At 46.0% G+C, this 12955-nt stretch overlaps 1 protein-coding gene across 2 annotated transcripts in view; it reads left to right on the top strand.

The window, feature by feature from the left end:
* Positions 1 to 6: 6 nt before the first annotated feature.
* The window catches only part of IFNGR2 (interferon gamma receptor 2), a 30928-nt gene continuing 17979 nt past the window's right edge, over positions 7 to 12955 (top strand). Inside the window, exons 1-2 of one of the 2 annotated variants that reach the window (XM_012809679.2) lie at positions 7 to 173; positions 6184 to 6316. In XM_012809679.2, coding sequence (XP_012665133.1) covers positions 98 to 173; positions 6184 to 6316 — 209 coding nt within the window. In that variant the 5' untranslated portion in view covers positions 7 to 97. Of the gene's footprint in view, positions 174 to 3410; positions 4273 to 6183; positions 6317 to 12955 lie in introns of those variants that run through there. The other variant, XM_023517456.1, reaches the window with a different exon arrangement.

The raw sequence follows: 12955 nt of genomic DNA, 5'->3' as shown, positions 1-12955 counted from the left end.
GGCGGCGACGCGAGCGGCTCCGCGGACCCCAGCCCGCGGCCCGGCGGATCCCTGAGCCGCCGCGGCTTCGGCTGCTGCGCCGCGCGCGCCGGGGGCCATGCAGCCCCCGCTACCTCGGCCGCTGCCGTGGCTGCTGCTGCTGCTGCCGCTGGGCGCCGTGGCGCCCGGGCCAAGTAAGTAGGGCCTGGGGCCCCGGAGGCCAGAGGAGGAAGCTGCCGCGGCGGGTGGGGTCCGCGGGGTCCCCCGATCGCGTGGGGTCCACCGGGTTCCTTCACCTGGTGGGGTCTGAGGGGTCCCCCGATCGCGTGGGGTCCATCGGGTTTCTTCACCTGGTGGGGTCCGCGGAGTCCTTGGATCGCGTGGGGTCCACGGGGTGCTACGACCGCGTGGGTCTCAGAGTGTTCCTATCGTGTGGTGTCCGAGGCTCCCGAACCTGGTTGAGGTCCTCGGGTTGCGGGAGCGAGCGGGTCCCGCGGGGAGCCCGCAGTGGTGGTGGGGTGGACGGTGGGGAATTCCGGGCAGTGTATGGTCTAGGAGCTGAAGGACAGAAGGGAGCCGCCCGACAGCCCTCGCCTCGCGCGGCGACCCGGCCCTGGCACATCGCTCCCGGGAAGGGGACACTCACATTTCGCCTCTGCAGCGGCTTTCTTCCCACCCCCGCGGCACCTGTGCCTGGAATCTGAGCGCGCCCCAGACTCCCGACTTTTTCAAAATGGACAAAATAAAATTGGAACCCAGGGCTTGGGAAGGGACCGCCTCTGCTGACCACAGATTCCACCCCGGCCATACTGAAGTTAGCCCCTACCTGGGGTACCCTCCCCAGTCCTGCAGTTGTGGGGCAGAGACGTGGGTCGTGGACGTGTGACCCGGACTCAAATCTTCCTTTGGCCAGGGCATGTTGGATATTCAATATGAAATCCAGATAGTCAGTTCCCAAGATCACGTACATGGGGAGCGGTATGCAGGGTAGTACCCAGAAATGGCTGGGTCCCTTCAGTTGAGAGGGTGTGTAGTGTCAGCGCCATACTTTTAATCCTAGCTCTGCCCCCACCCAGACAGACCCTTCTCTGGGCTCAGTCTCCTCCTCACTTGGGCACCAGCTGACCTCACAGCCAAACAAACATGAAAACTAGGAGAAAAGAGTGGGAGAGACCTCAAGGAGGAAGATGCAGATAGAAGCACGGGTTCTCCCGATGTTTACGTGTTTGTGCTGTGCTGGGTTCTTTCCCATGGACAGACTAATATGGTGGGTTGAATAGCACTTATGTAGTCTCAAGAATTTAGAAGTTCCTTCCCATTCGAAGTAGTAATGTGGTGTTGGGGATTTTTCCCCCCAGAATGTTAGGGGGTACACGTTTTGTTTACATACTTTGTTTTTGTACAGATTGAGTCATAGTTACACATGTAAGTGTGCCCTTTGCCCAGATAGTTTTTGCTTATGTTACGATTAGCTGCTTTTCCCTGGAAGTCAGATAAATGAGTTTGAATCCTGACTCTGCCACTGTCCAGCTTCAGTCTTGAGCAACCTATGTGTGTGCCTCCCTAGGCCTCCTTTAGGTGAGCTTTGGTGACCGCCCAAGCTGTGTGGTGAGCAAGTGGCAGGACTTTGGATCTATGTAGCACTGACTGGTGGTCTGTGGACTGTTTGTAACTCACCTGTGATGAGTCAGGAGGTTGGGAGACTTATTTGGAAGCTTCATGTTTTGACATTGCCACAGCATCTGGGTCCCTGTCTATCTTCAGATGATTGACTTTTGTTGCGTTCTACAAAAGTTTTGGTCTGTGTGATGCATTGGAAATCAGATCCACAGATCCTTTGATGAGTAGTAGTAATGCTTTATACTGATCTCTATCTTTCAGCTACTTGAAAATGTTCTTGCAAAACAGTTAAAAAATTTGGTTATTTTTAAGATAGACCATTTCTAAGTCAAAACACAAAGTGAAAATATTAACACTGATTATATGGTAAAGGGATAGTAAACTGTTTCCACATTTTTCCATAATTTGTCAGGGTCCTTTAGTAATCATGAAACTACTTTTATGGTCACAGGGGAAGAAAAAGGAATTTTTTAAAGAGGGACTTACGGAACTTACCTGTTAGAGTTGTTATGAGGAGAGCCCCTGTAAAATAGTGAACCCCACAAGATTCATAGCAATGCTTTGTTAAGGGGTGGCCATTTGCTCTAGATCAGCAGTTCTCAACCTGTGGGTCGTGACCCCTTTGTAACAGTAAAAATACATCCTGCATGTCAGATATTTACATTACAATTCATCACAGTAGCAAAATTACAGTTATGAAGTAGCAATGAAAATAATTTTATGGTTGGGGGTCACCACAACATGAGGAACTGTATTAAAGGGCTGCGGCATTAGGAAGGTTGAGAACCACTGTTCTAGATGGAAAATGTAACCAATAGCACAAAAGCACAGTAAGTCAATTGGCTCTTTGGTTATTTAGTTACCTGAGTATCGAAGCATTAAGGCTTCTGTTTGTAACTATATGGATGTACCATACCACATCCAAGGCTTACAGTGTACTTAAAGATGCCGAGAAAGACAGTAAATCCTCAACAACATGAAATCATTGGAAGCCAGGGAACAACAGGAGAACTCCTGTTTGTCCATAATCACAGCAATTGAAACAATCTTGTAGCTGGAATGTTTTGGGCTAACTTTATAAATGATAAGGATAGCTACAATTTGTGGGGCCACTCGTCTAGCTCAAAGTACTAAGTACCTTTTTTACATTATCTTTCTGAATTTTCTCAACCATTCTTTTGACATAGGTAATATGCCCATTTTACTCCCAAGAAGGCAAAAGCCATTCTTTATAGAAAGAGACAAATGATCTAGATAAATACCTTTATGTGTAGTATTTCCTGAAGAGAACAACTTCCTGTGAATGGCTGAGGAATCAGGAAATGTTTATACTTCACCTCCCCTGCAGGGTGCTAGAAGTGGGATCACTGATGCTCATCTAACTGGTTTTCATCATAATGCTCCCCAAGATCTTGAACAGTCAGTCCTCAGTTGTAGAGATTAAATGATTAATGTTAATTTTATTAATTTTATTACCTATGTGTGATGTAGATTGACCAAACTATGCCCTTAAGACAGGCTATCTGGCTGGGCGCCTGTGGCTCAAATGGCTAAGGCACCAGCCACATACACCTAAGGTGGCGGGTTTGAATCCAGCCTAGGCCCTCCAAACAACAATGATGGCTGCAACCAAATAAATAAATAAATAAATAGCCAGGCATTGTGGTGGGCACCTGTGGTCCCAGCTACTTGGGAGGCGGAGGCAGGAGACTCGCTTGAGCCCAGGAGTTGGAGGTTGCTGTGAGCTGTGATGCCATGTACTCTACCCAGGGGGACAGCTTGAGGCTCTGTCTCAAAAAAAAAAAAAGATGGGAAAGGGAGCCAGAAAGGTTGGCTCCAGAGAGACCAGAAGGACAAAGCCAACCAGCCAACCTCGCTGGAGGAAGGGCCCTAAGCCAAAGAAGAGGAGAGGCCTCTAGAAGCTGGAAAAATCAAGAAATTCATTTTCCCCTGGAGCTCCAGAAGGACCACAGCCCTGAAGATAGCATGACTTTAGCCCGTGAGACCTATCTTCTCAAACTGGTTTTGCATGTTTTTTTTCCCAGTTACTCAGACTTTATTTGGGAGATGAAAGAAGGGGATGAAAGATGATTGATAGCTGTAGTTAAATTAACAAGGTGAGGTGAATTGAGGTGTCCTTCCTCCTATTTTTCTTGGTAGTGAGGAGGATAATACGGTGTGAAACTGTTGTATCCAATTTCTTTTGTTTATCAGAGAAGGCCGTTAAGTGATTTTGCCTTAAAGATACAATTGGGGAGGGGTGTAGGTTTGAGGCTTGGAGTTTCTTCCCTCTATTGTCTGTCTGGGTGTTATTCAGGAATCACTTGGGGCTACCAGAACAAATTCTAAAAGACAAAAGAGCATAGTGTATGAAAATTCACAGTTTTGAAGCTTCCTATGTAATGAGTTGGAGTCTGGAGCCCATGATGGGCTGGACTTCTAGGGAGTTCACCTTGGGTTCAAGCAGGCTCTTGAAGTCTGTAGGTTTGAGTACAGAGAGATGACTCCAGGATAAGATTCCTAGCTCAGCAAGTTCTCAGTGATATTGAAGGCACCCAGAGGATATCCTAGGAGCTGCGGCTGAAGAGGGAGCAGCTTTGAGCAGGCTTCAAGATTGAAACAGCTCCCGGATTTTCTGGATGAAAAGGACCAGCACCAAAGAGGAAAGGAAGGGTGTGTTCCTATTTCAAACTTCTGGCTTTCTGAACTGTAACATAATAAATCTCGGTTGTTGCTTTTTTTTGTTTGTTTTGTTTTTGTTTATTTGCTTTTTAGAAACGAGGTCTCACTATGTTGCTCAGGCTGAGGGCAGTGGCTATTCACAGGCGCAAACATGGAGCACTACAGCCTCGAAATCCTCGGCACAAGTGATCCTCCTGCCTCAGGCACTGGCAGCTGGGACTGCAGGCATGCACCACTGTGCCAGGCTAACCCTGGGTGGCTTTAAGCCTCTAGTTTTGTGGTGATATGTTATAGCAACCATAGGAACCTAACACAGGCAATGAAAGGATGTCTCTGAGATTCTTTGATGGGTGCCCAGTGCAAAGTAGATACTCACTCCATAGGGGCTACACAGCCCTCCCTGGAAGCAGGCAGTAATCTGCTAGGTCACAGAAGCCATGGTGTGTGCCAGGTGCCTTCAGCCCAGGTCATCGTGAGGCCTTCTGTGAATTGATAAGTGTCGAGTTAGCTGGGTGAATAAAGGCCAGCTAGAGCTCTCTAGTGTGGAGAGGATGGGCATTCTGCAAGTGGCTGCAGACGCTTGGCAATGTGTCTTTCAGAAGAAGAGCCTGGGGGTCCTGCTGTCACCTGATCTGGGCACTGCCCTAGGAGGTTAAGGACCAAAAATGAGAGACATGAATGAAAGGAATCAGAGTCCAGGTTCTGTGTGGGCAACGTGGCCTTTATTCATTCGAGTGCCAGTGGGCTGAGTCCAAAAAAGATGTCAGCACGTGGGTTAAGGCGGGCGGGAACGTAGGAGTTCAGAGGGGTGGGGATTGGTGCGTTCATTCCTTCCGGGCAGGTTCTATTTGGGAGGGTCCCTACGTTTGGCTCTATCATGTGTTTCAAGATTGGAGGCATTTACTGCAAATGTGTGATTTGAATTTTCTGCTTTGAATTCTGGACCTGAATGTGTTCTGAACCCTTCTTTCCAACTTCTGGGCATTTCTCATTAATCTTTAATTCAGAGAAAGTATTATCCTGAATGTGTTTTCTTTCTGGCAAGAAGGTCCTCTGTGAAGTATCTGCTGAGAGGGTGGGGGGAGACTCGAGCCTGTTTCTCTCCAGAGAGGGATTCTGGTATTGCCCCAACAGGCAATTATCCTTTCCTGGGAAGTATGCCATTTCTTTGATTATAGTTCTCAAATTTTACTCTGCATAAGAATCAGCTGGAAAACTTGTTTAAAATGCACATTTCCTGGTGTAGGGTGAGGCTTGGGAATCTGCATTTTAATGGGAACCCTAGCGATTATGATGAGAAACACCACAACTCTGGTGACATCTTCCCGTGTGCCCTTTGGGCTTTGCTTACCTGATTTGGGGGTGTTTGTGTGTGCACATGTGTGTTTGTGGAGGTTTACCAAATACTCCCTTGGTACCGAATCTGGGGCTGAGCGTCCCATGCTCACCAATGTAACTTCATCACAGCTCCATAGGTTCACTATTACTTATCCCTTATTCCTGAAGCAGAGACTGAGGCTCAGACAGATCAAGTAACCAGCCCAGTGTCAAACTCACTGCTGGCGGAACTGGGAACTGGGATCGCAGTCCAGCCCGGCTCTAGGGCACAGGGTCTGATGATAACAGATAGGACCGCAGACTGGAATGCCACACCCAGCACCTCTTTTCTTTTTAGTGACTGTGCTGGTAGGGCCATCTTTATAGTCAAAGGTGGAGCTAGAAGCAGGGTATACCCGGGGGGGACAGGTAATAAATACTATTTCTGCACTTTGACAGAAACTAAGTTGTGCAGATGACTTTGGTAATGTACATTTAAATATTTTTGTAATTGATTTTTCTCTTTTGAACCTTTTCCACCTCTCTCTCCCCTCTTCCCTTCTCTTATTCTCAATCCCTCCCAAGATTCTCTTTCCCAGCTGCCTGCCCCTCAACACCCGAGGATTCACCTGTACAACGCCAAGCAGGTTCTGAGTTGGGAGCCAGTGGCCCTGAGCAATGACACAAGGCCGGTGGTCTACCGGGTACAGTATAAATAGTAAGCTGGACATTTCTGTTGGATCCTTACTGGGTGCTATGGGTGGGCTGTAGGAACCCTCAGCAGGGTAGTCATCAAACCCATGGGAAGCAGATATTTCTCAGTTTAAAACCTCCAGGGACAGAGATTTCACAACCTCCCACTGATCAGAAAGCTTAAATAACGCTGACAGTGAGAGAACTCTGCTGTCTAACCACATGGCTTCTTGTTTTGGTGAAAGTTTATTCTTGCACTGGTTTCAGGAGAAGGGTTGCAGAAAAAGAAAGAAAAAGGCTTCCTTCTGGTCATGGAAGAGCAAGAGGCACCTTCTAGTTTTTATCTTGAAGTTAAAGCATCTGATTTATTTATGTTTATAGATAAAATATGGCCTAATCAATAATTCATTCAGTTAATTACAATGAATTCTATTTCTTAACCAGTTTTCCATTTTGTGCATTATTCCGACCTCCTCGTTCCATCTCTCATCTCCTTTCAACCTTTTCCAGAGTTGGCCATCACTTAATTTACGATATATTATAAATCCGTGTAGAAAGAAGATAGGTGGGTGGGTGCTGTGACTCATGTCACATCTCCCATTGCTTTGAGAGACCAACGTGGGAGGATCCCTTGAGCTCAGGAAACCTGCCTAAGCAAAAGCAAGAGCAAGACACCGTCTCTACTAAAAATAGAAAAACTAGCTGGGCTTTGTGGGGCATGCCTTTAGTCCCAGCTACTCCTGGAGGCTGAGGTAAGAGAATCGAGGCTCACTTGAGCCCAGGAGTTTGAGGTTGCTGTGAGCTAGGCTGGCACCCCTGCACTATAACCTGGGGGAAAAAAAAGAAGAAGGAAGGAAGGAAGGCAGGCACAGTGCAAGTCCTTAGTTATTACTTATTTACCTTGCCAAATAGGTTAATCGAAGATAAAGGTAAAAGCATTATACTACTAAATAAAATGTAAAGAAATGCTGTGCTCAGTGTTTATGAGGATGAGATTGCTGGGTGCAGGAGGAAGTAGCATGACCTTTTGGAAAGTAATTGTGCTCTACGTTTGAAGAGTCATGGAAATGTCCATTTTACTTCTGTCCTGAACAGATAATCCAGACCCTCGTCAGATGAAAAAGAAATAAAAACTAGAATCATTGACATGTGTATTTATATTCGTCAATAAGAAAATGGCTAATGTGGCATGCTGGCTTATGCTCGAACAGGAAACCCTAGGCAACCACTAGAAAAGATAAATTATATGTCAACTGATAGAAAGTGCAACTATGTAAAATTTGGGAAGTCTTTATGGTCAAGAATAGAAAGATAATGTAGAAAAATTATAGGCAGATGATTTGTTAGAGAAGTAAGTTTCCAAATAACATCGTATCCATTTTACTTATTTTATTTTTTGTAGACATGGGGTTTCACTGTGGTGCCAGGCTGGTCTCCCACTCCTATCCTCAAGTCATCTTCCCTCCTCATTGTCCACTATAACAATATTTGTTTAATAAAAAAGATGCTAACTTGGGCTTTGAGGGTTATCCCCAAATAACATTTATCTGTGCCTCCAGTAACTCTAAATTACCAACATTAAGTCACTCGTGATAAAAGGAGTAATTTGCTAGGACTGGCTACACAGTTTTCAGAGCCTAGTGCAAAATGAATGTGTGGGACTCCATGTTCAAGCAGTATTAAGAATTTCAAAACAGTGATCCTAGCACTCTGGGAGGCTGAGGCAGGTGGATTGCTTGAGCTCATGAGTTCAAGACTAGCCTGAGCAAGAGCAAGTCCCTGTCTCTACTAAAAATTGAAAAACAGGCAAGAGGATTGCTTGAGCCCAAGAATTTGAGGTTACTGTGAGCTATGATAACACAGCACTCTACCATAGTCTCACTGACAAAGTGAGACTGTCTAAAAAAAGAGAGAGAATTTCAAAATGGCAACCACAGAGCATCAACACAAGTGCCCTTTCAAGAGTGGGGCCTGGTGTGACTGCACAGGAGCAAAGCCAAAATTACATGGAGCACTTTGTGGGAGACCTTAAAGTTTAAATCATGGGTTGCGGTTAGTAGTATGCAGTCAGTTTGGCTCCAGTATATAGTTTTTTAAAATTGTTGCCAACATTAAGAAATCTAGAGATTTCACTTAAAAAAAAAAAAAAAAAAGGCTCGGCCCCTGTGGCTCAAGCAGCTAAGGCGCCAGCCACATACACCTAAGGTGGCAGGTTTGAATCCAGCCCAGACCCGCCAAACAACAATGATGGCTGCAACCAAAAAATAGCCAGGCGTTGTGGCGGGCGCCTGTGGTCCCAGCTACTTGGGAGGCTGAGGCAGGAGACTCGCTTGAGCCCAGGAGATGGAGGTTGCTGTGAGCTGTGAAGTCATGGCACTCTACCCAGGGGGACAGCTTGAGGCTCTGTCTCAAAAAAAAAAAAAAAAAAAAAGCTGATGTCTGGCTTTTCTCTAAAATGCAGGCACCTGGGCAGCAGAACTCCTTCCAGGTCACACCTCCTAGTCTACTGTCAGGCCCACTCTCAGCCCTGCCCAACCCAGTCTTCTCAAAACATCTTTTAATTTCATTTTTTTCTGATTTTAATAGCAATCCACATTCTTTATAGAAAATCTGGAAAACCTCCCAAAATACTATAAAACTAAAATAACCTATTATTCTACACTCCCAAGAATAACCACTTTTCTCATTTTAATGTATTTATCCCTAAGACTTTTGTTCCTAAATGCATCCACTTGTTTGGAAATGTGTGTGTGAGAGCCAGGCATGGTGGCAAGCGGCTGTAGATCTCAAAGAGATTGAGGTGGGAGGATCTCTTGAGCCTAGGAGTTTGTGTCCAGCCTGGCCAACATAGCAAAACCCAGTCTCTAAAAAAGAAAGAAAATGTGTGTGTGTGTAAAACAAAACAAATGGGGTCACACTTTGAGTTCTACCTCCTTTGTTTTTCTGTTTAACTTAATAGGTAAGTATGTGAATTTTTTGTTTGTTTTTTATGAGACAGAGTCTCATTATATCGCCCATGGTGTCACAGCTCACATTCACCTCCAGCTCTTGGGCTTAAGCGATTCTCTTGCCTCAGCCTCCCAAGTAGCTGGGCCTATAGGCACCCACCACAATGCCCAGCTATTTTTTGGTTGTAGTTGTCATTGTTGTTTGGCAGGCCCAGGCTGGATTTGAACCCACCAGGTCTGGTGTATGTGGCTGGCACCCTAGCTGCTGACCTATAGATGCTGAGCCTAGATCCCAAGTTTTTGAGCAAATCTCAATTTCACAGAACAAATTCCTTTATTAAAGGATTTTTCTATAAAATTTTGATTCAGTTAAAAGGCCACACTCAAGGATTCAAAAGGCCACATGTGGTTCTAAGGCCGAAGTTTCCCCACCCCCTGTACATGAATCATCTCTGCTTATTTCCTTACATTTCTGGAAGAGGGGTTGCTGGGTCAAAGGGGACAAAGTCAAAATTTTTGCAGGTGACCTAGCAGAGGCTGGATGTAGCGGCCGAGTCGCACAGGTGCCTAGCCTTGTTCTCCATCGCTCAGGGACAGAGCGAGGGATGGAGTCTTGTCACAAGCAGGGCCCACATTGCACTGGAGGAAGAGCCACTCACATTGCCATCATGGGGTGGGGGCAGGGAGGAGGTTAGAGTATCTTTAAGTAGCTGTATACCCTGAAAAAGAAATTGTCTGCCCCTTCGGAAACACGCCCCTCAGACATCCATTCTGAGAGGATGGGGCTGTGGTTTGGGGTCCCTCTCCCCATTAGGATCTGTGACCCTGGGGTGGGTGTTACTTGTATATGGCCAGCATCTTGAAGTGGCTTTCATCTTTGGACTTGTCACTTGACACTTGGACAGAAAGCACAGCTTCCAGGGCCCGGGGGCAAAGAGGAATCCTCAGCCTTGTCTCCTCTGTCCTCCTGGCCATGCTTTCTGGGCCAAAATTGCTGTCCTAGAGGGGACACTGCCCACTGCCCCCCACTCAGGCTCCTAGCAGCCACTCCTTGGCTTTTGTGAAGTCTGTCACCTATGATAACAACAGAAGTAAGACATAGGGCTAGAGTCCCATGCGGGGGTGTGGCATTAAGACTCCGAAATGTACTATCACATGGATGGATGCCCGCAAATATGGTAGGACTTTCTTATGGGCGAGGCAAACCCTCTTTAAATCAGCCACTATGGATTGAATACAAACTCCACACTACCAGGAAGCATGGATGGAGTTTGCATTAAGTATCATTCCTAAGACAGGCTACAGAGACTGAGCTTGCAGCATTAAAATCAGCTGTGGGATAGAATGGGCGAAGGTGGTTGGAAATCATTGATAAGGGCTTTATATCCAGGATATATAAAGAGGTCTTAGAACTCAACAATTAAAAGACAAATAGCCCACTTAAAAACTAGGCAAATATGGCTCGGCGCCTGTGGCTCAAGCGGCTAAGGCGCCAGCCACATACACCTAAGGTGGTGGGTTCGAATCCCCCAGCCCGGGCCCGCCAAACAACAATGATGGCTGCAACCAAAAAATGGCCAGGCGTTGTGGCGGGCATCTGTGGTCCCAGCTACTTGGGAGGCTGAGGCAGGAGACTCGCTTGAGCCCAGGAGTTGGAGGTTGCTGTGAGTGTGATGCCATGGCACTCTACCCAGGGGGACAGCTTGAGGCTCCATCTCAAAAAAAAAAAAAACCTAGGCAAATAATCTAATTAGACTGTTCTCCAAAGAAGATATATAAGTGGCCAATAAGCACATAAGATGTTCAGCATAATTATTCAACAGGAAAATGCAGCTCAAAACCACAGTGATATACTACTGCACACCCACTAGAATGGCTACTATCAAAAAGACAGATGGCTAGAATTCAGAGAGGCTAAGGCAAGTGGATTAATTGAGCTCAGAAGTTCAAAACCAGCCTGAGCAAGAGCCAAGACCCTGTCTCTACTAAAAATAGAAAAACTAGCCAGGTATGGTGGTGCACACCTGTAGTCCCAGCTACTAGTGAGGCTGAGGTAAGAGGATTGCTCAAGGCCAAGAGTTTGAAGTTGCTGTGAGCTATGACACCACAGTACTCTACCCTGGGTGACAGAGTGAGACTCTGTCTCAAAAAAAAAAAAAAGAAAGAAAAAAAATGGGCACAGTAGCTCACATTTTTAATCCTAGCACTTTGGGAGACCAAGGCAGGAGAAATGCTTAAAGTCAGAAGTTTGAGATCAGCCTAGGCAACAAACCAAAAATATGAAAATTAGCCAGGTATAGTAGCATACACTTATAGTCTCAGCTACCTGGGAGGCTGAGGCAGGAGGATCACTGGAGCCCAGGCATTCAAGGCTGCAGTAAGCTATGATCACACCATTTCACTTCAGCCTGGGTAATAAAGCAAAGGCCTGTCTTTAAAAAAAAAAAAAAAAAAAAGATAATAGCAAGTATTGGTGAGGATGTAGAGAAACTAGAACTCTCAAACTTTACTGGTAGGGAGATAAACTAGTATAGCCACTTTGGAAAATAATCCAATGGTTCCTCAAAAAGTTAAACATAGAAAAAAAAATTAAACATAGAATTATCCTGTGTTCCAGCAGTTCCACTTCTAAGTAGATAATCTAGAGAATTGAAAACATAAATACCCACAGAAAAACTTGTATATTCATAGTAGGCAGAAGTGAAAACAATCCGTCTACTAACCGATGAATGGATAAACAAAATGTCTATCGATACAATTGAAGTACTATTACATGCTACAACATGGATTGACTTTGAAAACATGCTAAGTTGACTCAGCACCCATATATCAGTGGTTAGGGCCCCAACCACATACACCGAGGCAAGCAGGTTCGAACCCAGCCTGGGCCTACTAAACAACAATGACAACTATAACAAAAAAATAGCTGGGCATTGTGGTGGGCGCCTGTAGTCCCAGCTACTCGGGAGGCCGAGGCAAGAGAATCACTTAAGCCCAAGAGTTGGAGGTTGCTGTGACCTGTGACAGCATGGCACTCTACTGAGGGTAACATACTAAGACTCTCAATACAAAATGCTAAGTGAAAGAAACCAACCACTAAAGACTCGTCATATAGTATGATTCCATTCAGAACAGGGAAATCGCTGAGGAGAAAGTTAATTAGTGGTTGCTTAGGGCTTGCAGGGGAGAGGCTTGAAGGAAAATGAGGAGTGACTGCTGATAGGTAGGAGAGATTTTCTCCTCTTCCTCTTCCTCCTTTTTTCTCCTCCTGCTCCTTCCTTTTTCTTTCTCCTTCCTCCTTTTTCCTCCTCCTCCTTTGACAGAGTGTCACTCTGTTGCCCCAGGCTAGAGTGCCATGGTGTCAGCCTAGCTCACAGCAACCTCAAACTCCTGTGCTTACGGCAGCACCTCTGGCTCAGTGGGTAGGGCGCCAGCCCCATATACTGAGGGTGGTGGGTTCAAACTCGGCCCCGGCCAAACTGCAACAACAACAACAAAAATAGCCAAGTGTTGTGGTGGGCATCTGTAGTCCCAGCTACTTGGGAGGCTGAGGCAAGGGAATTGCTTAAGCCCAGGAGTTGGAGGTTGCTGTGAGCTGTGATGCTACGGCACTCTACAGAGGGTGATAAAGTAAAACTCTGTCTCTTAAAAAAAAAAACCAAAAAAAAAAAAACCACAGCTCTTTCCCAGACTCCTGGAATGATCACTGGCTTATA

Source organism: Otolemur garnettii, unplaced genomic scaffold (genome assembly GCF_000181295.1).
Source record: "Otolemur garnettii isolate 467f Iridium unplaced genomic scaffold, OtoGar3 scaffold00111, whole genome shotgun sequence".
In the NCBI taxonomy this organism is placed as follows: domain Eukaryota; kingdom Metazoa; phylum Chordata; class Mammalia; order Primates; family Galagidae; genus Otolemur; species Otolemur garnettii.
Note: the sequence above shows the minus strand (reverse complement) of the source record. Positions and strands in the feature narration are given on the sequence as shown.